The sequence below is a fragment of the Talpa europaea genome (assembly GCF_964194135.1).
Source record: "Talpa europaea genome assembly, chromosome: 10".
Classification (NCBI taxonomy): Eukaryota; Metazoa; Chordata; class Mammalia; order Eulipotyphla; family Talpidae; genus Talpa; species Talpa europaea.
In genome coordinates this window covers 40,403,625-40,428,796 of record NC_140077.1, presented here as the reverse complement: position 1 = coordinate 40,428,796, position 25,172 = coordinate 40,403,625, and the positions used below count along the sequence as shown (strand labels likewise).

At 37.3% G+C, this 25,172-nt stretch overlaps 1 protein-coding gene across 2 annotated transcripts in view; it reads left to right on the top strand.

Moving 5' to 3' along the window:
• The window catches only part of ADK (adenosine kinase), a gene marked incomplete at both ends in the record, with an annotated part of 417,072 nt that overhangs the window by 46,170 nt on the left and 345,730 nt on the right, over positions 1–25,172 (top strand). For both annotated transcript variants that reach the window (XM_084245203.1, XM_084245202.1), the window contains one exon: positions 11,373–11,426. In XM_084245203.1, coding sequence (XP_084101329.1) covers positions 11,373–11,426 — 54 coding nt within the window. The remainder of the gene's footprint in view (positions 1–11,372; positions 11,427–25,172) is intronic.

Here is a 25,172-nt window from a genome sequence, read left to right as displayed (position 1 = left end):
TATTACATACTTTCCTGCTTTCTTGAATTGAACACGGGAAATACAATTTAAAGTATTTTTATGATCCATAATTCTCATTATGAACTACTGTTGGATCATGCTCTGTAAACAGTTATTAGTACCTCAGTGAAATTTCTTGATGAACTTATAGTAGAGGAATATACAAGAGAATTAAAAATTATAAAGCAGGGCCTCCCCGGTGGCGCAGCGGTTGAGCGCTGGGTTGCGAAGCTGCCCGCGGCCTCTGCCGCGACGGTTCGATCCCCGGCTGCTCCCGGCCACCGGAGGAGGGTCCCACATGGCGCGCAGACCTCTCCTGCCGCCCGCTGCTCCCCTCAGCAGTATACTTCGGTCCTTCTGCCTGCTCTGCTCCCCGCTCTGGCTCTGGTGAATTCTCTCACCCTCCCGCGCTTCTGACTGTACCCAGTGCATGTATAAACAAAATAAACAAACAAATAAATAAATAAAACATGCCTCTATTAAAAAAAAATTATAAAGCAACTTTATAATACTATACTATTGATAACCACAAGGTACTTCAAAATGGAGCACCTAATTCAAAACAGGGATGTGTGCTCTGGGGTAAGGGTTAAGGGAAGTGTCCAAAAGAGAGATGTTTCCCAAGGAATAAAGAGAAGTAGCTAAATAAAGAAGAAAGAAGAGCATAGAGAATTCTAGGAACTCAAAGGAGTTTAGTTTGGTACAATCATGGGGTACAGATGGCAAAATTGAAAGAGATAATAATGGATAGGTAGGCCAGATAATGAAGAGTAGTGAATGCCAATATTAAGTGTTTGACATTTAGGGCCTCCCTGGTGTGCAAGGGGTTGAGCGCAGTGCAGCGCTGTGAAGCTGTCCGCAGCCTCTGCAGCATGATTTCTATTCCCGGCCGGCCAGGGAGCTGCCCACATGGCGCAGCAGACCTCTCCTTTCTCGCCCACTGCTCCCCTTAGCTGTGTATTTCAGTATATCCGCCTGTTCTGCTCCCCACCCTGTCTCTGGTGAATCCTTTTACCCCTCAAACCTCTGGCCTGTACTCCAGCTCTTGTATATATAAATAAATCTTTAAAAAAAAAAAACAAATTAAAAAATCATTTAGTGAAAATATGAGGCTAGCCATTTTGCATAATTAACAATGTTTTTAAAAATAAAAGGTGTAAGGAAAGAATAATTTAGGAATACAGAATATAATTCTGTTTATTTAGATTTAAATCTAGTTTCATTACTTTGCTTTCAGCATTCTCTAATTGAGTTTTAATCATTATCTAGTTTATTAAAGAGAATTTATAATACCATTTTCATAAACCTTGTAATTTTATGCTTTTATTATCACTCTGACCCTGTGGTTTACTTATAATCCATTTCTTTGTAAGCCTCTTAAGTTTCAGATTTAGTCTGAAACATTGTTATGGTGATTAATATTTCGGCCTACCTTTCCTTTTTAATATGTTTTAATCAGTTTTTTCATTATAAGAACCAATTAAAGATATTAAGTTATTTAAAATACTGTCATACCCACACTCTCAATACTTGATTATTTCTGCTAGTTTTACAAAATTTTGTGTGATACTATTAGAATTCATTAGACTATGTAGTAATATTTGCAGATTTCTAGACATTTTACTTGCTTAATTTTCAGAGGGCAATCATAGTTGCGAGATTATATGGAATATTCTCACCCTGCTGTTAGACACTCTTAGCTTGACATTAACTCTGTGATATTACATAGAGAATTTTAATGTGACTGGGTTGTTTCTGGACTTCCCAGTCTCTTCAAGGACCTTTCTAGGCTTTAAATTCTACTATGCTAATCTTCAGGGAAAGAGCACATTTGAACAAATAATTCCCTTTCAGTATCTGATAAAAGAACCACACTTTATTACTGTTTGTTGCACACTACTGCTGTTCTAACATATCTTAATAGTTATCTATAATAATACATTTTATTTATGTAGTCTGATATTTAATTATAAAATTAAAAAAGAATACCATTTTCCCCTTTTCCCATGGTGGGAATACCATTACTGGAATTTATTCTTTTTTGCTTTAAGTATGTCTTCCTTAACCAGAAAGGGTGGAGGAAAAGTATTCCTCTTTCTCTCATACTACTTCTTCTCTTCTTCCCCCATTGTCTCTCCCCTCCAATTTCTATCCTTTTTTCTACTTGCCACCCATTGCTGTCAGTATTTCTTTTAAAAATATTAAAATTAAATTTATTTGAAGGTTTTATATAAGAAAATTTCAAACTAATCTTTGGATGCTTGCATGTTCATCGGTTGAAAATTTAAGTAAAACTATATCCAGATAAATATCATAACCATATTGGTTTACAGTTTATGATTCAGAGGTAGTTTGTGATTATGATTCAGAGGTACAAGTAGTTTATGATTCAGAGGTTCACACCAGACAAGTTCACACCTCTTCAGATGTGTATTACCAGACATACCCATCACCAAGGCACTCATATTATACCACCATAATCCATTGGGTACCTACCCCCTTTGCTTTCTTCCCACTCTGGAAATCAGAGCGAAGTTATAGTCAGATTATTTCTAGAGTTTTTTTTAGTTTGATTTTGTCTCACTCTTTGTCTTGTTTCTTTCTATTCCGTATATAAGTGAAAACACCTGGTATTTTCAAACATGCAATTATTAACTGTAGTTGCCATGCTGTGCATTACGTATCCATGACTTATTTTATTTCTAGAAGTTTATACCTTTTGACCACTTTCACCCATTTTACTCTCTTCCTGCCCATCACAGCCACTGCACTGTCCTTTATATTTATAATTTAAAAAAATTTCAATTTATAAGTAAGATCATATGGTAATTGTCTTTCTCTATTTGGCTTATTTCACTTAGTGTAATTCTCACAAAGTCCATCCATATTATCACACATGGTAGATTTCATTTTTTAAGTGGCTTCATAATATCCATTATGTGTATCATGTATGTCTATGTCTATATCACTGATGAACATAGATGCAAAAATCCTCAACAAAATACTAGCAAACAGAATTCAGCAATACATATTAAAAAGATCATATATCATGACCACATAAGATTTATTCCAGAGATGTGAAAATGGCTGAACATATGTGGGTCTACCCATATGAGTCAAGAAACCAACAAAATAGGGCCTCCCCGGTGGTGCAGCGGTTGAGCTCTGGGTTGCGAAGCTGCCCGAAGCCTCTGCAGCCCTGGTTCAATCCCCGGCTACTGGGCGAGGGTCCCAGATGGTGCACAGACCTCTCCTGCCGCCCGCTGCTCCCCTCAGCAGTGTGCTTCGTCTGTCTGCCTGTTCTGCTCCCCACTCTGGCTCTGGTGAATTCTCTCACCCTCCTGCACTTCTGACTGTACCCAGTGCTTGTATAAATAAGTACATAAATCTTTAAAAAAGATAAAAATAAAAAATAAATAAACTGTATCACCTTATTAAGTGTTATTAAAAAAACCCAACAAAATAAAAGATAAAAATTATATGATCATCTCAATAGATGCAGAAAAAAACATTTGATAAAATTCGCTGTCCATTTATGATAAAAAATAAAATGGGTATAGCAGGAACATACCTAAAAACAATAAAGGCCATATCTATAGCTAACAAATTATATTCAGTGGGGAAGAACCGAAGACTTTTCTTCTAAGATCAGGAATAGGACAAGGATGTCTACTTGCACCTCTCTTCTTTAACATGGTATTGGAAGTCCCGGCTTGAGCAGTTAGGCAAGAAAAAGAAATGAAAGGTATTCAGAATAGAAAGGAAGAAGTAAAACTGTTACTAGTTACAGATGGCATGAGGTTATATATAGAGAACCCCAAAGGCCACCAAAAAAACTGGTGGAAAGAATCAATGAATACAGTAAAGTTGCAGGCTACAAAATTAATATACCTAAATAAGTGGCATGCCTGCACAGCCAATAAACTAGCAGAAGCGGAAATGAGGAAAATAATACTATTTACAATCACACCAAAAAAACCCACTTAGGAATAAATTTAACCTAAGGCCTGTATGCTGAAAACTAACTGTAAAACACTTTTGAAATAAGTAGAAGGCGTAAGTTGAAATTCTTGCTCATGGATCAGAAGAATTGAAATTGTGAAAATCAATGTTACATTTAAAAAACTAGGATATTATTCTTCTAGGCAGCAAGATTAATAACTAAGCTATTTCAGTCAAATTTCATAGTTGTTAACTAACAAGTTCGATAACATAGGTATTGTAAGGAAGAGTTGAAAAGTAGAAATCTAGATAAAATTTATGAATAAAGAAACACACATACATACACATCTGTATATTTTCTGGTATATGTAAAAAAGTGAATAAGCCCACACATAGACATGTAATCAGGAATTTGGCCTTGCCAAATTTGTCTGGCATTTGCCCTTAGCTTGTAGGAGGGAAATCTGTAACATATGTATTAGAAGTTTCTTTTTGTTTAGACTTGAGCTGGGCACAGTGTAATCAATTATTTGATTTAAGGTGGGGCTTCTCCTTGCAGAGGGAATAATGGATGCTTGGCATTTGAAACCCTCCCAGACACTGCTTTAGGTGTCTCTTGACTTTCACCAGTATCCATTCCTTGTAATTTGTAACCATGAATATAGCACCTTTCAGTGAATTTTGTGTATTCTTCTAGTGAATTATTGAACCCGAGTGAAAGTGTTTTAGAATTCCCTTTTTCTTCAAACCTTTGAGTTTTCTAATTCTAGGTAGAAGTAGTATGCCAGAGTTAGGGAAGATAAAATTAATAAAAACCAGCAAAGATGAAGAAAAATACAGGGTTCAAGATCTGATGGAAAGTTTACCTGTTTGGGGTCAGGGTTAAATCAGCTCAAGAGAAATACTGTGAAAAAGTGACTGCTTTGAAGCCTGTTTGAGTTTAAAGAACCAGTTTGCCTGAAAAATAGTTCAAAATGGATCTTGTATATTTGTTTTTGAAAACCTGCATATGCGCTCTGAATTAGGATAATAAAAATTTCCTTTTGATGATTTTGTTACAGGGCAGGGAGAGGGGCACCCCAGACCTCACAAACCTGCCTGGTCTAAATAGGTTCTGCTATCTGCTGCATCAACACAAAACATATGAGACTTTAATGGGAAGGAACTTTAATACAATTAGGAAACAATATAGGAAAGGCAAAGAATATTGTTTCTAAATCAAGTATCAAAAGTTACCTGTCCCCTCGTGGGTAAAAGTCCACCCAAGAAGGATTGGCCCAGAGCAAGGCCCCAATGCCTGCCACAAGTCTAAAGCATCTTACAGTGGGGACTACAGAAAAGGATCAGAAACAACCAGATAAGTCTGGGAGAAAAAGAGCAAAATCAAAATCAAAAGACAAAAACTGCCATTGTCACCTCCCCATGAGTCTCACCCACATCTGTGTCAACCAGTCCACGACCAAAAGGCAAGCTGTTTCTTCACGTGTCTCTTGGCTCCATGTGCCTCCTCCAGGACTCCTTCTGGCTCTCTATCCTGCTTCCTTCCTCAGTCTTCTCTGCAGCTTCTCTCCCTGCTCAGCTCCACCTTCCTTTGGGAGTGCAAGAAACCTGGAACCTTCCCCTTTCCTGGGGACCACCCTGTTGCAATTTCATCTAAATCAGGTTAGGCTTGCTTGCTTCTTGCTTGTAGGAACTTTTTTCTGGCCTTCTTCCATATTCCTTTCCAATTCTTATCTTGAGACTTAAAAAAAAAGGGAAGATAGTTCATAGGGAAGGAACAAAGAAGAAATGAAATGGGGAAGGAAGAGAAAGTTGGGGAACAGCTAAAAATCCCCTTTGTTATTCTGTTAGCACAAAGACTTATGGCCATTATATGTTGTACTTTTATTTTTAAGATTTATTTATTTTTATACAAGAACCTGGGTACAGGCCAGACGTGCGGGAGGGTGAGAGGATTCACCAGAGCGGGGAAAAGAACAGGCAGAATGACGAAATACACTGCTGAGGGGAGCAGCGGGCGCGACAGAAGAGGTCTGCCGTGCCATGTGGGACCCTCGCCAGCCAGCTGGGATCGAACCGGTGCTACAGAGGCTACGGACAACTTCACAGCGCTGCGCTTCACCGCCTGCGCCACCAGGGGAGGCCCATATGTTGTACTTTATGCAAAATTTACCACACTATGAGTAGTTGTTTTTATTCTGATTGCTTACTGGACTGTGAGATCCTTATGGACAAAAAATTCTTGTTAATTTCTCTATCACTATTCATCTAGAGAAGGAAAGAAAGTAACATCAATTGAGCTTCCATTGTCTATGTACCAAACACTTTGCTAACTCAAATATCAAATCTGATTTCAAAAATTTTAGCTTTTGTAAAAGTGTTTTGATAAACAATTAGTAATTCCTCACAGTGAAGGTTAATATTTATGATTTTTTAAAATTGCACTTTTAATTAGAACTGATAAATCACTGTTTTGATGAACTCTAAATACCCTAATGGTTTGATACCTAATACCATTGATGTGGTTTTTGGAGTTAGTGCGGGGTCTTTGCGTTCACTCTGGGAAAGGTTTCACCAGAGCTCCTGTTTCAGTGGCACACAGCAAGTTCCCTAGGCAAGTTTTTCCATGAGACAGAGACGTTAGTTATATTTAAAGAACAGTTTTGTTAGGGAAAGGGAAAGGGAAAGGGAAAGGTTTTGCTAAGAGAGGTCTGCATTATTGCAGCCAGGCGGCCTTGACAGGTCACGGGCAGGCAGAAAGGCTGCTGCCCTGCAGTGGGAAAGAGTTGGTGAAAAGAGGCACCTGCATAGTCATAGGTGGGCAGTGGGAGTGCTGCCCTGAGCCTGTGCGGACACTGCACTGATATAGTCCTCTTCTATTTGGTAGGAGTCACTCCTCTGTGGAGTGGCCTGCTTGTTGCTGATGTTGAGTAACAGGCAAAAGTAGAAAGGGACCAGAGGTTCCAGGATGGGCCCAATCTCCATGTCTTTACCCTCAGGCCTGTGCTTCACCCTCTGTAGCATCTGATCCTGCTTGGTTCTCATGCATTGACAAGGCACTGGCGCCTAAGGGTCCGACTTCTACAGCTGGGTAAATGGTCATGTTATTTCCCTCGAACCCCACCTCCTTGTGTGAGTTAAGGTTTTAGTGTTGTGAGTCCTGCTTTCCAGTTTTTCTATTCTTGTCCTCCATCACCATCATCCATTTATAAAAAGTACATGTACAAGCTCTTTTAACATTTGAAAATTTTATGTTCCTTTTTCACTTTAAATGTATACTTCTGTTATACTTTTCCCTATTAGATTTTATCCTTATATAATGTGTTTTTATACATGAATTATTTTTTGCATGTAATATATTATGCATACATTATGAAGGTAATACATTTTTACTCACTAAAGGCTTTTCATACATATTGATTACCCTATCATATGTCTCTGCAAAATATCCAAATGGATTTAAGAAAAAATATCTCCTATTTAGTAAATTAGCACTTAGTTAGCAAAATGGCATTAAAATATCAAGATATTGTTAATAACTAAACAGAAGAAAATAAAAACTCATTGGAAATGTATCTTTTCATGAGGTAAGTGAAGCTAATCTTTAATTTCTCTTCATTTTGTCTAACCCTTTGTGGATAAGTAATACTTCTGCAATAACAATGTATCACATCGTTTCCCTCCCCCCTTTTATTTATCAGCTGACACTTTAATTAGGTCCCTCTTCATTTTTGTTGGAAATGAAGAATTAGAAACCACCTGATCTGGCAGTTACTAGAGTCATTAGAGACATGGAATTTTGAGTTGTATACTGAAAAGGCTTTACTAAGCCTTCTTAAATAACTGGTAATTAAATCTACTAGTGTTTTACTTATTGATATATGATTGCCTGATCATTTTAGGGGTAATGGGGAAAGTTAAATATTGCTAATTTCAATATAACTCTATGAAAAAGAATATTTTTCATCTTTATAATTTTTTTTCCCCCTGAATGTTACACTTATACATGCTTCTGTAGAAAATACAGAAAGTACATAGAAGTGTCTGGGAGAGAGGAAAAAAATTACTTGTAATGGTCATTATACTATCTTGAGGCAAATATTGCTAATACTTTGACATTTTCATCTCTACAATATTCCTGTTAACTTTTATTTGTTTAGGTGTAATCAGTTTTTTCTACTTAACATAAACTAAAAAAATCACTAAATTTTAACCAGTTACATATTTACTTTAATGTTTTTAATTGAAAGTACTACTTCTTTGTATGACAATTCATATTTCTGCCCAATTGATCTAATTATTGCTAAACTATGATACCCATTTCTTTACTTGTTCCTGTGCTGAGCCAACATGTTATAGTATACCTACCTTTGCTACTATTGTTTATGTAAAAATAGAACTTTACACATTAACTTATTTTGACAAAGATGTTCTTCATTGTCAGACTATTCAGCATTATTTTTAAAATAGAAAAGACCTTAGCTTTAATTTTCAATTCAAATAAATGATTTGTGTTCCTGTGACAACCATATTCTGATATTTAATCATCAGCAGTTAAATGGGAGGACAAGGAGTCTTTTTTTACGTTTGCTGACTAGAAGAAAAAGTTGACACTGTGTTTCTTGTTTCTTACTGGAAACTCTTTTAGTCTTGTTGCCAAGACATTACTAGAAAGTAATGTATTCTTTGATGATGAACTTGAGATAGAAAAAATTAAGCTTTTAAAATGAAAACTGATTACTTCTTATTTTTTTTTAAAGGAATCTTTTTTTTTTTTTTTTAAGATTTATTTATTTATTTATACAAGCACTGGGTCCAGTCAGAAGCGCGGGAGGGTGAGAGAATTCACCAGAGCCAGAGGGGAGAGCAGAGCAGGCCGACTGACGAAGTGTTAGGGGGAAAAGGATGTCCTAAAGCTAATTCTGTACAGGCTTTGTGGACTCCACCTCTACCCCAGGCCAAAGCCAAAGACACCACCAAAGAGAAGGTGGCTGGGATCTGAGGGTGGGGTTAAGCAGCCAGGTTGGTATAAAGCCAGACATGTGGGCTTTGGAGGGCCCCCCATTTTGGCTCTCCGCCAGCTCGCAGCGTCCAGCCAGCTCTGAGAGTGCTTTTTGGGTTTCCAGGTTAGCGGATCGCCCGATATTGAACGGGTTGCCTGGCTGTGGGTCCTCACCCGCGCGCTTAAAAGGGACTTATTGATACTCCACTACAGGCATACACAAAAGGTTAATAAAAGGTTTATTTACAAGGGAAAAGGAAAGAAGGAAAATGTATAACTCAGAGAGAAAATAGGGAGATAAAGTCTTTAATGCGTCCTACCTGATCCACCGACCTGGAAACCCAAAAAGCGCTCTCAGAGCTGGCCGGGCGCTGTGAGCTGGTGGGAGCCAAAATGGGGAGCCCTCCAATGCCCACGTGTCTGGCTTTATACCAACCTGGCTGCTTAACCCCACCCTCAGGTCCCAGCCACCTTCTCTTTGCTGGTGATGGGATTTGGAGTTCCCAGTGTCTTTGGCTTTGGCCTGGGGTGGGGGTGGAGTCCACAAAGCCTGTATGGAATTAGCTTTAGGACATCCTTTTCCCCCTAACAGAAGTACACCGCTGAGGGGAGCAGGGGGCGTCAGGAGAGGTCTGTGTACCATGTGGGACCCTCGCCGGTGGACAGGGATCGAACTGGTGCGGCAAAGGCTGCAGGCAGCTTCGCAGCACAGCTCTCAACCGCTGCGGCACCAGGGGAGGCCCTTTACTTCTTATTTTTATTTTATATTCTATATTTCAAAATAGAATATCCTATTATAATTACTTTTTAAATAACCAACTTCATTCTTTACAGAAATAAAGTATAAAACAGAAAGCCCTGTAATCAGTTTGTGGTACGGTAATTAAAGAAGCTTTGAGCACAAAATACTATGAATCATTCTTTGTTAAACACTTAAAAAGATTTTATATCCAAGATAAAGCAATACAGTTCCATTTAGGGTGGGTGAGTGGGATACCATTCTTTTACAAAGTGGATAAAGGCACTTGTGAAATGGAAGGTAGAATAAGAGAATCTATAGGACCTCTGCCCTGGGAAATCTGATCCATTGTCAGGCAGATTAGCTTTAGAAAAGGATTGATAAGAGTGGAAATTGAAGAGCTGATAATTGCTATTCAATGTTTATCTATTTCTGTGTACTCCACAGGATGTCTTTTTACCTACAGCAGTACAAACATACAGTAATTTGAAAGTTCAAATGAATAATTGCATATTGTTTTGTGAATTTTTAAATATACCTGTATAGTTTCTTTTTTTTTTTTTAACAATTAAATGTTTTATTTTGACTAAATCATAAATTTACAATTTGGAAAGGAATGTACATGCAAAATTAGAATTATTCTATTCTCACTGTCATCAGAACTATATATATTAAAATCTTTCTGATGACTTCCAGAAGATCAAAATTAAATGGAAAATTGAGTTTGGAAATTACAAGTGCAAAGTCTGTAACTGTTACTCTTTTTTTTTTTTTATTTTGCATTATTTTATTTATTTATTTATTTATTTATTTATTTTTTTTTTGAATAATAAATTTTATTTTTATATTCCCCATACAATTGCAGCCCCCCCATTCTGACCCCAATCCCTCCCCTCCCGCCCCCGCCCCCCTAAAAGTGTCTCTGGATCATAGTTTTTTGTTGATTTTGATTTTCACTTTCTTATAGTTATTCATTTTCCTGGTCCCTTATTTAAGTTTTCTAGATTCCTGCTATGAGTGAGACCATCCGGTATTTTTCTTTTTCTTTTTGGCTTATTTCGCTGAGCATGATCCCTTCCAGCCACTGGTGTGAGATGGTATCTCATGGTAGTTTTGATTTGCATTTCCCTGATGACAAGTGATGTTGAACATTTTTTCATATGTCTGTTGCAAAAGAGACAATAACAAAAACAAAGAGAAACCCCACCAACTGGGAGAACATTTTTGCACCCAACACTAATGATAAAGGACTGATCACAAAAATCTGCAAAGAGCTGATGAGACTCAGCAACAACAAAGAAAATAATCCAGTCAAAAAATGGGCAGAAGAGCTAAAAAGAATCTTCTCTGAAGAGGAAATGCAAATGGCCAACAGACATATGTATAGTTTCTTAAATTTGACTAACACTACAGATGATTTACCGCAGAAAAATGTTGAAGATATCTTGTGTTTTCAAATGTATGGCCAAGTTTGTCTCCCTTCAGTTTTTGGGGCGGTTGTAGAAGTGTCTAATAGAACAGCAAAGAATTTGGTACTTTTGTGTTTTATCAATTAAGACATAGACTGTTAGCAGTATAATAGTGCTTTTTTTATAGGGATCAATTGTGTTGATACCACAATGAGATATTGATGCGGCAAATGTACTTTCACATTTATGTGACCAGTGTATTTTTGTTTCTGTGTTATAGGTATTCTCTTAAACCAAATGACCAAATCTTGGCTGAAGACAAGCACAAGGAACTGTAAGTGTATTAAATTCTGTCTGTGGAGTAGATGTATGTGAACAATCTGATTTTTTTTTTTTTTTTTGTGAAACCTTCACTGGTGGCCGGGGAATGAACCGGTGCCGCAGAGGCTGCGGGCAGCCTCGCAGCCCAGCACTCAACCGCTGCGCCACCAGGGGAGGCCCTCATTTTTTTTTTTAAGATTCATTTTTATTTATACAAGAGCTGGAGTACAGGTCAGAGTTGTGGGAGGGTGAGAGGATCCACCAGAGACAGAACAGGGAGCAGAACAGGCAGACAGACCAGAAGCACTGCTGAAGGGAGCAGCGGCGAGACAGGAGAGTTCTGCCTCACCATGTGGGATTCTCCCTGGCCAGTCGGGAAAAGAACCGGCGCTGTGGAGGCTGCAGACAGCTTCACGGCACTGCGCTCATCCTGCTGCACCACCGGGGAGGCCCAACAATCTGATTTTTTAAGTTATATAAAATATCAAGATGTAATTAATGCTATGCCCTTAATCCTCATAGAATTAGGGTAACATACTATATGAGGTTTTAACACAGGAAATAATTGCTTCTAAATGCACATTAGAATATGTAGTATTATATTTTATCACCTAAACTGAAGGCATACTGGGAAATAAGTCATTTTGAAATGGGTAACTACAGGCCCATGAGCCTGCCCTGATGTCAGTGCATGTCAACCTGAGCAGGAGGTAGTCTTTTCCCTTTAACGTTTGGAACGGGGATCCTAAATGGACCAGTCAGTTTTGAATCAGTGGACAAATCAGATTCAAGCTCTCCAGCTGTCATTCAAGGGCTTGAACTAATTATGCAGTTTGAAAATGGAAGTCAGCTGATTGGTGCTAACTGGTCTAGTCAGATGCTTAGGTTTGAAAATGGCACAGTCAGGCTTGTAGGTTGGGAACCCTTGAAGAAGATATAAATCAGAGCAGGAACCAACTTGATTCAGTCAGTAGCCAGCCTTCTATGAAACAAGTCAGTCAGCAGCCAGCCCCTGAAGAAAGAAGCATTCAGCAGAATACCTCTGTGGGATTCAGCAGACCTCTGTAGACTTCTAGATCTCTCTCAACCTTCACAGAAACCTGGCATTGCCACTTCTAGCCCTGTCTCTGTCATTGCCTGCAAGGAATACCATCAACCTCAACCTGGTGTCTCAAATTACTGTTGGCTATTGGTTCACACCAGCAATTCACAAAGAGCTCTAGCATTGGTGTCTCTAACACTGGCCCCCTGGTGACTGGTGCTGATTGATTGGTGATGGGCACTCTGTGTAGCCACCTTTTAGAGCTGTCCGCTACCTCTGGTTCAACCACCTGCTGGTGCTGTTGAGTCTGTTGTGGTACAGTTTAACATTCAGTGCTGTCCAGCCCAGCTTTCAGACTGTTGCTGTGGGCTGCTGCAGTGTCACCTCAGTGACCTTATCTATGAGCACCTCCAGCTGCCACCATGAACTGTACCCTGATTGTACTGCTGACCAGTGTGCCACCAGCTCCAGGCCCTTGTTGAGAGAACAGTGCCACCTGGCATGAGTGGCCTTTGTTTGGCACTACTAGACACTGTGAACATTATCCGGCATGAGACAGCTGGCCACTTGTGGCCTCAGAAGCCCTTTCCTTTTCCTAGTCTCCTACTGAGTAAACCCAGTTGTTGGACCCTGAGCCTGAGTGGTTACTTGCAATTGAGTGTCCATTCAGAGCCCATAGACAATCACCTGTCCCTATCTTTGCCACTATTCCTTAGTACTGTTCCTTGGCACTGTCCTTTGTCCTGTCCTCTATTTGTGCACTATTTTAATTTCATTTTCTTTCCCAAGTAAATGTTAAATTTTCATCTCTGATTTTTGCCTCTTAATCCATTTACTTCTTCACCCTCATGCCTAAAATGAGAAATATTTTGTTTTTCTTCTGTTGCTTTATTCGTAAGTAAATGCATAACTATTGTTAGGCATAAGGTAAAACATTTTAAATATAAAGTTTGAAATGTGAATCAATTTTGTCCCCCCCCCCTTTTTTTTAAAGATTTATTTATTTTTATACAAGAGCTAGGGTACAGGCCAGAGGTGTGGGAGGGTGAGAGGATTCACCAGAGACATAGCAGGGAGCGAACAGGCAGATGACAGAAATATACTGCTGAAGGGAGCAGCAGGTACGACAGGGGAGGTCTGCCGCACCATGTGGGATTCTTGCCAGCCGGCCGGGATCGAACCTGCACTACCGAGGATGCAGACAGCTTCGCAGCGAGGTGCTCAACCCGCAGCGCCATCGGGGAGGCCCAGTTTTGTCCCTTTTTAAAGTTTTAAAGTTCTTTGAACTGAATTTATCAGATAAAAATACTGTATGGTGTGTGTGATTCTGAGCTATCGTTAAAGTTATTTTTCTGCCTAGAGTGGTATTTAAAAGATTAGTACTGCCTCATAGAAACTGTGAGTTTTTAGTTGAAAATTACAGGTTTGGGAGTTTTCAAAATTCTTTTTTTTTTTTTTTTTTAATGATTCATTTATTTATTTATACAAGCACTGGGTACAGTCAGAAGCACAGGAGGGTGAGAGAATTCACCAGAGCCAGAGCGGGGAACTGAACAGGCAGACCGATGAAATACACTGCTGAGGGAAGCAGCAGGCGTGGCAGGAGAGGTCTGTCACACCATGTGGGACCCTCGCAGGTGGCCGGGGCTCGAACCAGCGCTGCAGAGGCTGCGGGCAGCTTTGCAGCCCGGCGCTCAACCACTGCGCCACCGGGGGCGGGGGGTGGGGGGGTGGGGGGGGCGGGGGGGCAGTTTTTAAAATTCTTTATTCTACCTTTTTAACTTTGTAATATCCTAAAAGGGGAGCTAAAAAAAAATTATGATTCTGTTTTCTAGGTAGTCTAGTTTTTTCTCCCATTGTGCAATGAGAAAATTCTGATAGCCTTAATTATTATGCAGATACCTAATGTCAGTTAATACTGTAGAAGAGTCTATCCTATTTATAAATATATTGGTGAATTTTATAAACTTCCTTGGGAGTTTCCCTCCTGTTTGACACTACATAATGTTAAAGAATTTTTGTTTTAACATCTAACTCATTTCCACCATGGTTTAGTTTAATGTGAATTCATTTGTATTCATTTACATGGAGAACAACTTTTTTGAATTAGAATACTTCAAGACTATAATTTTCTTCTCAAGATTATGCAATGGATTTTTTTCCTAAATACTTTTTGAGCTGCTTTAAAAAGATCTCTGTCCTGAACCTTTTCCAAGTTATTTTCTCTCTTCTCTCTTACTGAAGAGATTGCAGTGTTAATTATAAAATGGTAGAACCAATGTACAGAGAGGTTTGCTTAAGAGTTCTTATAACTTATGTATTCTGTTATGTTAACCTTGCAATATTTTTATATTTGTTCTATCCTTATTTGATAATACTCTCTATACTTATTTCTGCAAATTTATTGTCCAGGTATTTTATGTGTTTTTCTCTCTTTTTTTTTTTTAAAGATTTATGTATTTATTTATACAAGCACTAAGTACAGTCAGAAGCGTGGGAGGGTGAGAGAATTCACCAGAGTCAGAGCGGGGAGCAGACAGACAGACTGACGAAATACACTGCTGAGGGGAGCAGCAGGCAGCAGGAGAGGTTTGCGCGCCATGTGGGACCCTTGCCTGGCAGCCAGAGATCGAACTGGGGCTGCAGAGGCTGCGGGCAGCTTTGTAACCCAGCACTCAACCGCTGCACCACTGGGGAGGCCCGCGTTTGTCTCTTTAAAGTGGTATAGTTAGTGAGGGTAGTTGATTGTCATGCTGGTTGGTTACTTGCTAGTTAAAGTTCTGGTGACAGGGCTCTTGTGGTTTGGGAAAAGAAAGATTAGATAGACCCAGAGGTTCCTTTGGCCCGGGTAAATTATGACCCATAATAAAAATACCGGAAAACTGCTTTTAGAGAATATCTTCATTTTATTTAATATGTAACCCACATTAATATATTTATTTAAATTTTTATTATCTGCCTATGATATAATTTACCCTCATGTGTAAACTGATTTTTAGTTTTTATTATGAAAAATTTATTTTTTAGATTTTATTATGACATATATAGTATATATTCATTCACATTCCCACCACCTAGGTTTGATCATTATCATTTTACTTTCTTTCTTTATCACCTATTGATTCATTCTTTTAGCCGTGCACTATTTTGCCTGTTTTTTTTTTATGCATTTCAAAGTAAATTGCAGATATTAGTATGTTTCCCCCTAGATTTTTCAATATGCATGCCTTCAGATAAAGGTCAATATTTTAGATTTTTTTTCCTTTACATGTAAAGTTTTCATATGAGTGGATACACAGATCTTAAGTATGTATTTGACAAATGCATAAGTATTTGTCATCCAAATATCAATATTTATCAAGATGAAGACTATTACCACCACCCCAGGAAGTTCCTTATGTTTCTTTGTAGTCAGTCTCTGCTCCTACCCTCTCAGGAATAACCATTGCTAGATTTTTTAAATCATAGATTGCTTTTCCTGTTCTAGAGTTTCTTATAAATGTAATCACATGTACATCATGTTTTATAAAATACTTTTTCACTCAGTATAATGTTTTTAAGATTCTTCTGTGTTCTATATATTAATTCATTTCTTTTTATTGCTGATTAACATTCCATTATTTATTCTCTGGTAGAGTATGGATTGTTTCCTTTCCAGTTTTTGATACCATGAATAAAAGTACTATCAATTTTTTTGCACATTCAGAATCTTTATTGAAAGGACTGGCGCAGTAAAGAAAAGGAAAGCCAGGCCAAGTTTCTCATAGGCAGGAACTTTATTGCGTTTGCCGACCCCTGTGGGGTTTGGAGAAGTCGTGCCTGTTGAGGGAGATGTCCTTTTATAGGGTGAAGAAAGGTTAGGCAGGAAAATGGGTATGTGGAACCGAAGTTGTTTTTTATTTGTTGGCAGTTTCTGGTTGATGGCTATCAGGTCTTGTTTGTGTCTGGTGGAGGCCTCTGGTTCTAGGAGCTGAGGCAAAGGTGGAATTCCCTCTACGGTTTCAAGGCCGTTCCTTGTGCTCGATGCCTGGGGCCCTCACCAGGCCCCCTGTACCGACCATACATCAACAACAACCACAGTTGGGTTGATTACTTAATTGTCTGAATTTAGGGTGCATATTTGTTAAAATGATGATAATTCTATCTTATTAGGCTTAATGAGGATTAAATGAAGTTATTTATGTGAAAAAGTTTTGAATAATGACGAACCATATTAAGGTTAGTTGTGATAAATAGCTTTCTATGAGTATGATAATATTTGTTAAAAATGCTTGAATTGGTTTATGCTCATAGAGATGCTGTTTCAAATGTCATTGTGGGTTTAGTGGTTAATTTTATTATTGTTACCATTAAGCAAATGATCTCTTTAATTAGCTCTTGCTCTTTTAGTCTATTCAGTAATCCCACTGGGTATAGTGTATGAATTTGTAGCATAGAACTCTTCAGAAAATAGATGATAATCCTGTTCTTTGATCTCTCTGATTTTTTTTTTTTTGGTGGGGGAAGGGATAGTGGTGGTAAGAATAAGGTATTTCCTCAAACTTTATCCAGAACTTTCAAATCAAGGTGAAGTTCTTTGATCCTTTGCTCCCAATTACTTGACAGTTTTTCAGTGAGTGACAATCTATGGGATAAGTATTCATTGGAGTCAACAAGGGATGGAGAAACTGCTGGTAATGTGAATTCTGTTTCTACATTTTTTTCTAATTTTTTTTTTTTTGGTCTACTAGGAACAGGAATATTTTTAAAATAAAACTATGGCAGATAGCTGCCAGAAAAATATTGTAAGGGTTATGTCAATACTATCAGTAATCTCTAAATGATTGAGTCAGATTTTTGGGAATGAAATGGATTTGGGAGTTTGGGATACCTTTTAGTAGTTATTAGCAACTAAGTCAGTCTTTGAAAGCACTTTCTCTACTAACTATAATTATTGATTTCTTTTTGGAAGAGGGCATTAATTACTCTTGTTGTTGTCTAATCCTCATAGCAACTTTAAGAAGTACATATTACAACCATTCCCGTTTTATAGGAAACAGACTTAGAGAAATTATTAACTTGTCTTAGAGTGAAATCATCTGGCATTTATTTTTCTTTCTTTTTCTGGCTTATTTTACTTAGCATAAAACTATTGTTTTTTATATTTAAGTTGTATCTTCATGAATGTAATCAAATTTAACAGCAGATCCCTTAAAAAAAATCAGATACTCCTGAGATACAATTAGGTACTAATATCATTATTCCTTAAATAGCATCAACTTAAAATTTCTTAACAGAGAAAAAGCTTTAATGTTATTTCTCCAACATTTGGATTGACTTGTATATAAATGCTTCAAATTCTAATAGCAAGCTAGTGTTGGTGATTAAAATTTAGAATACTCTCTGTCTGGATTCTGAGACAGTATTTTACACCAATTTTAGGTTTCTTTAAGAGAATTTTTTTCTTTTATAATAGGTAATAGATGATATCATAAACTTTTTTATAACTTGTTCTTTGTAAAGTCAGGAGAGTTATATGCTATATTATGATGCTTTTTATTGTAAATAATAGACACAGGAAACAAAATGACTTTATATGTAAGTAAAAAATTTATTATTTAATGCAATAAATCTGGAGGTAGTAGTTGGTTAGTTCAGCAATATCAGAGAAGTCTGGGTCTTTACATTTCTCTTCTTACCATCTTCAATGTCATTTTGTACTGGTGCTCATGGTTACAAATAGCTGTTATAATTGCAGAGGTCAGAAATAGTTGACTCTGTAGACTTCTCTTTAATTTTCATTGACTTCCATTGCAACATATGCCCATTCCCAAAATACTAACAGAGAAAATAGAATTATCAGGATTGACTTACTCTAATCTATAGGCTAAACAGCAAGGACACCTAAAAACTGAACAAAATTTAGGAAATGAAAGGGGAAGTAACTGTTGGTTTGGGAACTAACAGTGCATTACTCACCATGTTCATATAACATGGCCTGTAGTATTTCCCTTAGGAGTACAGCAGCCAGGCCCTGACTTAGAAATTTCCTTAGAGAGATTTTCCTAAATCTACTTTTTGCTATAGGCTTTATACCTTATTACTTTGCACAGTAAAAAAAAATTTAAAATAGAAAATTTAAACACATTCCCTGACAGAAACCAAGATGAAATGTGTGAAATTTGAGTGAATATTTTTTACCATGAAAGATTTGTATTGTCCTCAGGCATTAAAGGGGATGTACACATTTATGTGGCCTCATGGGAATTACTGATTCTTTTTTTCTGGACATAAAATTCCAGCCACTTCTTTGATTTCATCTTCAGCAGTCCAGCAGGGCACTTTTAGAAATAAACAGAAATTACTCTCTGAACCAGTGAAGGTAGAATAATACATTTAAAAGTATATTCAGAAGAATGGCATACAGTAGAAGTTGCTTCTTTGGTTAGTACATTACATTGAAGAAGAGATGCTTCATATGTTTAGGGGATTACAAGGGAAACTGATGACATTTCTGTTGCCTCTGGAAACATCATCATAATACAGTTGTCTTCTCTCCTTCCCTCCTGTATCCTCTTTTATTTCTCCTCCTGAGGTTTAAAATTTTAGCAGTTTTGAGAATTTTTTTCTAGGCTGCTATAAATTACTACTCAAGTATTTGTTGTTTAGGATTGTTTTATTCATTCATCAAAGGTAGGATTAGATCCTTTCCATAAAGTTAAGAATATTACTTTCTGTGAAAAGAGGTGTGTGACCATTAGTGATAAATGAAAGCAATAACTTTAGGTTCAATCCATCTGTGAAGAATGAATAAAAAAGAATTTAATAATCTCTGTAAAAAGTAAATGGACTTCATATTGCTAGTATTTATTACATGCAAGAATGCTTAATATCAGTAGGTGATTGCATAATTATTCTAATTTAGTTATCTTTGAATCAATTTATAAAACCAAACTTTAGAATCCAGTTTGCTTTTTGTGTGAAGAACTTTTTAAACAGAAAGTGCAGCTTAATTTTCATGTTTCTATATATTTATGTTTTTCATTTCCCTACAAAGCTTTTTGTTAATATGTGAGACTTGGAAAATAGTAGAAGTAATGTTACAATTCCTTGAAGATTATAATCATATCTAATTTTACAATATTCCTGAGAAGTAGGTAATTTCAACCTCTCTTCAAGATTTCCATATTATTTTTAAGTGTTCTTTATCATTTGCTTCTTATTTTTTTCCCTTATTGGTGCTAACTATACCTTCAGGAGTTAGCATAGTAGAAATTCATTCTTTTTCCCTATAGAATGCCTCATCAGATATATAAAAATGATTAAACATTTTTAGGGATTAGAACTGTCATTCATATTTCCAGGTCTTAGTACATTCTTATTTTTATTGACTGCCTTGATTAAAAAATGTATAATAAACTTTCCATTGGTCAAGATAAACAGTGCTGCATAAACATGGGAGTGCAAGTTTCATTTCAAATTAGTGTTTTTGTATAGACGCCTAGGAATGAAATTACTGGGTCAGATGGCAGACCCATATTTAGTGATTGGAGACACCTCCATACTGTTTTCTATAAGGGCTGGACCAGTTAGCCTTCCCACCACCAGTGTAGGAGGGTTTCCTTTTCTCCACATCTTTGCCAGAACTTCTTGTTTCTGGTCTTTTTGAGATGGGCCATTCTCACAGGTGTGAGATGGTCTCTCATTGTGGTCTTGATTTGCATTTCTCTAATAATAAGTGATTGTGAATATTTTTTCATGTGCTTGTTGACAGTTTTCATGTCTTCTCTGGAGAGGTGTCTGTTTAGTTCTTTTGCCCATTTTTTGGATTGGGTTATTTATAAAACTTTTTTCTGTTTAAAAACTTAGGACAGGGCAACCCCGGTAGCGCAGCGGTTGAGCACTGGGTTGCGAAGCTGCCCGCAGTGCCGGTTTGATTCCTGGCTGCTCCCCGGCCACCAGAGGAAGGTCCCACACAGGGTGCAGACCTCTCCTGCCGCCCGCTGCTCCCCTCAGCAGTGTACTTCGGTCCTTCTGCCTGCTCTGCTCCCCGCTCTGGCTCTGGTGAATTCTCTCACCCTCCCGCGCTTCTGACTGTACCCAGTGCTAGTATAAATAAATAAAATAAATAAATAAAAATAAATCTTTAAAAAAATTTAAAAAATTATAACAAAAAAAACTTAGGACATTATGGTTCTTTTTTTTTTTTAATTTTATACAAGAACTGGGGTACAGTCAGAGGCACGGGAGAGTGAGAGAATTCACTAGAAACAGAGCAGGGAGCAGAATAGGCAGACGGACCAAGGACACTGCTGAGGGGAGCAGCGGGCGAGACAGGAGAGGTCTGCTCGCCATGTGGATTTCTCCCTGGCCGGCTGGGAATCGAACCTGCGTGCAAAGGCTGCGGACAGCTTCACAGCACGGCGCTCAACCCTCTGCACCACTGGGGAGGCCCAGGACATTATGGTTCTTAAAGACCTCTGCTTATGGCCATTTTATGTATAAAATTATTGGTGATCTATTAGTAAAAACTTGCTGGGTGAAAAAAATGTTTCCCCCTCCCCCTTTTTGCCTCTTTTTATCCCCACTTATTTCCCACTATAATCAGGGTAATCTGCACTTTTAAGCTCTGATAGGTAATACATGAATGTGACGGCCAAGATACGTCTTTCTCATGTACAGGGACTGGTGTCTGGTTGGCGCCACCCAACAACCCACTTGACTGCAGACATCAGCATACTTGGCTTGGGGAAGGAAGAGGAGCTCCTGGAGCAAGTGTCAAAACTTGGGACCCATTGTGCTAACCACACTAGCAAAGGTTTTTGTTTTTTTTAAATAGGGCTGATTTCATTTTGGGAATTAGTCACCAATGCAGTTTGCAAGCAGACCCCTAAGCTGTATAGAGGTGTCCACGTCATATGTAGGATTTCTTTATTAATTATTTAATAATGCCATACATTTTTATAAGGTTAGATTGTTTGAAAACATCTGTTTACATTCCATATTCCAATAAAATCATATTGGTATTGGTAGTAGGTCCTATCTCTAAAAAAAAATTGGTGATAAAAATTATGTTTTATCAACTTCAATGATTTCATTTCCCATCTATAAAAGTATTCATATGGTATTATTTAATGCTTAACATGCCTTTCTTCTCTCATAGCAGTAGTAGTGAAAACATCCCTCAGGTTCCTCAATATTTTCAGTTGTAGACAGCGTTTTGTACCATTACTTTAATTTTACTGTTGCTGAGGCATAGAAATCATAATTGGAAGGAAAAGACTGTTACTGTGGTTAGTATGTACATTATGGAGGCATATTAAATTTTGAATTGAGGCCATTTCAGAAAAGAAGCAGATTTGTTCTTTATTTTCCAACTGTGAATTTTTTGAAAACAGGTTGAGAAAGCTCCTGTGAAATAAAATCACCTAGTGCATAAGTATTTTATCCTTTATTGTCACATTGTCTTTGAAGTAGTAGTAATATTTCATGTTATGAAGATTAGGGGAGAAATGATAAGAGTTATTCAAGGTCTCAGTTTATGTGCTGAATTCAGAATGCTCTGTTATATCACTTGTAGCCCTTTGCCTCTTTTGTCACCATTGACATCTGTATTGGTATTTTTTTTTTTTTTGGTTAAAGACCTTTTTTTATTTATTTATGCATACAAGTACGGGGGTTAGCCAGAGGTGCATGGGGTGAAAGGATTCACCAGAGACAGAGTGGGGAGCAGAACAGGCAGATTTCCTGAAATACACTGCTGAGGGCAGCAGTGGGTGAGACAGGAGAGGTCTGCTGTGCCATAAGTGGGTTAGCTCCCTGACCAGGGATCCAATTCAAGTGGTTATGGGGATAGCACTGAGACTGCATCCCTAGGCCACCAGGGAGGCCTAGCATCTGTATTGTTATTTTAAGGTAATTCATGTGAATTATCTAGATAGTTACCATGAATGGGGACAATCAAATATGTACTTGATTTACATTCAGCCTGTTACAATTGTTTTTAAATAAAAATATAATCTTGTTTCTTCCAGGTTTAAAATCTTTAATGACTCCTCTTTGCAGAATAAAACCTAAATAACTTTTTTCTGCATTTACTCCCTAGTTCTGGCATCTATCTGTACTTCTTTAAAATGTGCCTCTTGCCTGTCTATACTCTACTTTTAAGAACCTTTTCTGTGTAGGTTACCTTTCACCTCGCACCTCTCTCTATTCCAAATCTTTATGTATGTGGCAAACTTTCTTGACCTCCGTTTAAAAACCAAATGAAAATGAACAAAATTTTAATTTCTTACTGAACTATTTTCAACCATTAATGAATCAGGCAGCATCAATTTAGCTGATAGAAAAGAGCTCACAGAAACTATAAAAAGTGAAAAATATATAATCAGCAAGCAAGTTATGCTAGGTAGAAAGGTTAACTTTTATAAGATTACATTTCTTTAGAGGGTGTTGGGGATCTGTCAGACAGCTTACCTATGTAGTGTTGATCAGGCAATTCCTGATTGGCTTATTTAAGATTCTTTTTGTGGGATAGCTGAAACAAGTGACATAGGGTGAGAGGGCGTAGCATGAGTGCCTCCATTTTGAACCTGTTGTCTTGTTTTTAATACCTCCTAAGTCTGTGTAATGCTCAGATTTTAATTTTAGAGGAGCTATTAGATCTTTTTGTAGTTCCCTGGTTTGTCTTGTCTCCTCTAAATTATGAGCTATCCAAAGGCAAGTATCCTTTTATGTTTGTATGATCAGGACTTGGCACTATATCAAGCATATTCTAGGAGTTCAGTACATTTTTAATGAATAAATACCATGCATAAAAAAGAATTCCAATCATTCTTTTTTATAATTCTTGCCTAGAATGTTACAGTGGCCCTTCATGATCTGCCTTCCTCCAGACACACCCTTCTATCCATTGGAAGGGATGAGGGGAAATTCTCTGATCTCTCTGGCTGGTTGGATACTCAAATTAACATTAGGCAGATTAACAAGATGAAAACAAAATTAATTATATTGTATTTAATTATGTTGTATGGGGAACACACATAGACATGAGGTGTTCTGAGGAAGGAAAGGTAAAATGAAGTATATGTGCCACCAATAGGTAAGGAAGGGTATAGGGTTCTAGGGCTTCAAATGGGAAGGAGGGTAATTCACCTGATTAAAAGATGTTTGCCTTGCCAAATACATAGATTATTGAGATAGAAAGTTTATTTCTGATAATAATACTAATTCTAGGTTAGATAACCCAGTTTATATTGTTCAAGGATGTTAAGAAAGTGGGTAAAGTTTCTCTTGAGCCTCTGTGCCTTGATTGATTTCAGGCCAAAATAATCTACATGCCTGAGTGGCATGTTTTCATGAGGCCTTTATGAAGCTCTTAGGATGGCCTGTTCTGAACCTCTTCACCATATTTTACATCCTTTTTTTTTTTTTTAAATTGTTATACTGTTGTTTCTTTCTACATTACTGATGGTCTGCCTTTCTAAAGCACCATTTTGTCCCATCGATTGACCATGCTATTTTGAAACACTTTAATCATTTCCCACTGCTTAAGGGATAAATTTCTAGTGGTTAAACATGACTGTGGAACCAGATCTGAGTCTTTCCCCTAAACTAGCTCCTGCGAACAACCTTCTTACCTTAATCCCCAGTAAGATATAATTGCTTGTTTTGTGTCTTTGTCATTTCGTGTTCTTTTCTATCCCCGTCTTATCTCTCTGATAACTTTAAAAGCTGATTCTTTCACAAAACTTCCTCTTAACTCTAGTAAGTTTGCTTCCATTGTTGTACTGTAATTTGTTTTGCCTCTATATCTGTCTGAACTTCTTGAAATGACTTTCTTGTCCAGTTCTTCTTGTGTCTAGTACATAGGTCTGCTTATTAAATGCTGTTGAATTGAATTAAATTCCTATGGGTGTTATTGAATAGGTATTTCTTGAATTGTCAGTTAATTTTTAAGAAAGGAAAATGCTTTAGAAATTTTAGGATAATTGTTAGCTTCTAAAGCATAATCCAAAAAGAGCATTTTATCATTTGCAGAGGAATTTTTTATTTTGAATATTCTAGGAAAATGTAAAAATAATTTTTATCCATAATTTATTTAATTTTTTAAAAAAATTCATTGATTATCAGAACATTTCTGGGGAGTAACTTTATTCCTATGACTTTGTTCTTCCTCCTTGTTTGTAACCAAGTAAGCAGAAGAGAAAAGGGAAATAAGGAAGGGAAGAAGAGGAAGAAGAGCGAGAGGGAGGGGTGTGTGTGTGTGTGTGTGTGTGTGTGTGTGTGTGTGTAAGAGAATTGTGGGGGGAGGGAGAGGAGACACAGACACAGACAGATAGAGGTTTATTTTACCACTCAGGATGCAGCTTTATGTATTCTCTGTCTTTTAGTAAGTTTGGTGACATCTTCAAGAATTTCCAGTTCTTTTGACAAATAAATTCACTTTTGCAAATAAATTATTCTGCATATAAATTGATCTGTGCTTCTTTCTTCCTTCCCTTCTTCCTCTTCAGACTTTGGTTTTAGATTTTTCTCTTACTCTGGTTCAACTCTCATTTCTGTTACTTTAAAATCCTCAGCATTGTGGATATTTTTCACTAAAAATATCGTCTTGTGAATTGTTTGAATGCAGGGAATAGAGATGAACTTCATGATGTCTTTTGTGTTAATGCAAAAGTTAATAATGGTCAGCATTTTTAATATAAAAGTTGTATAGATTGAGATATTGAATTCTTT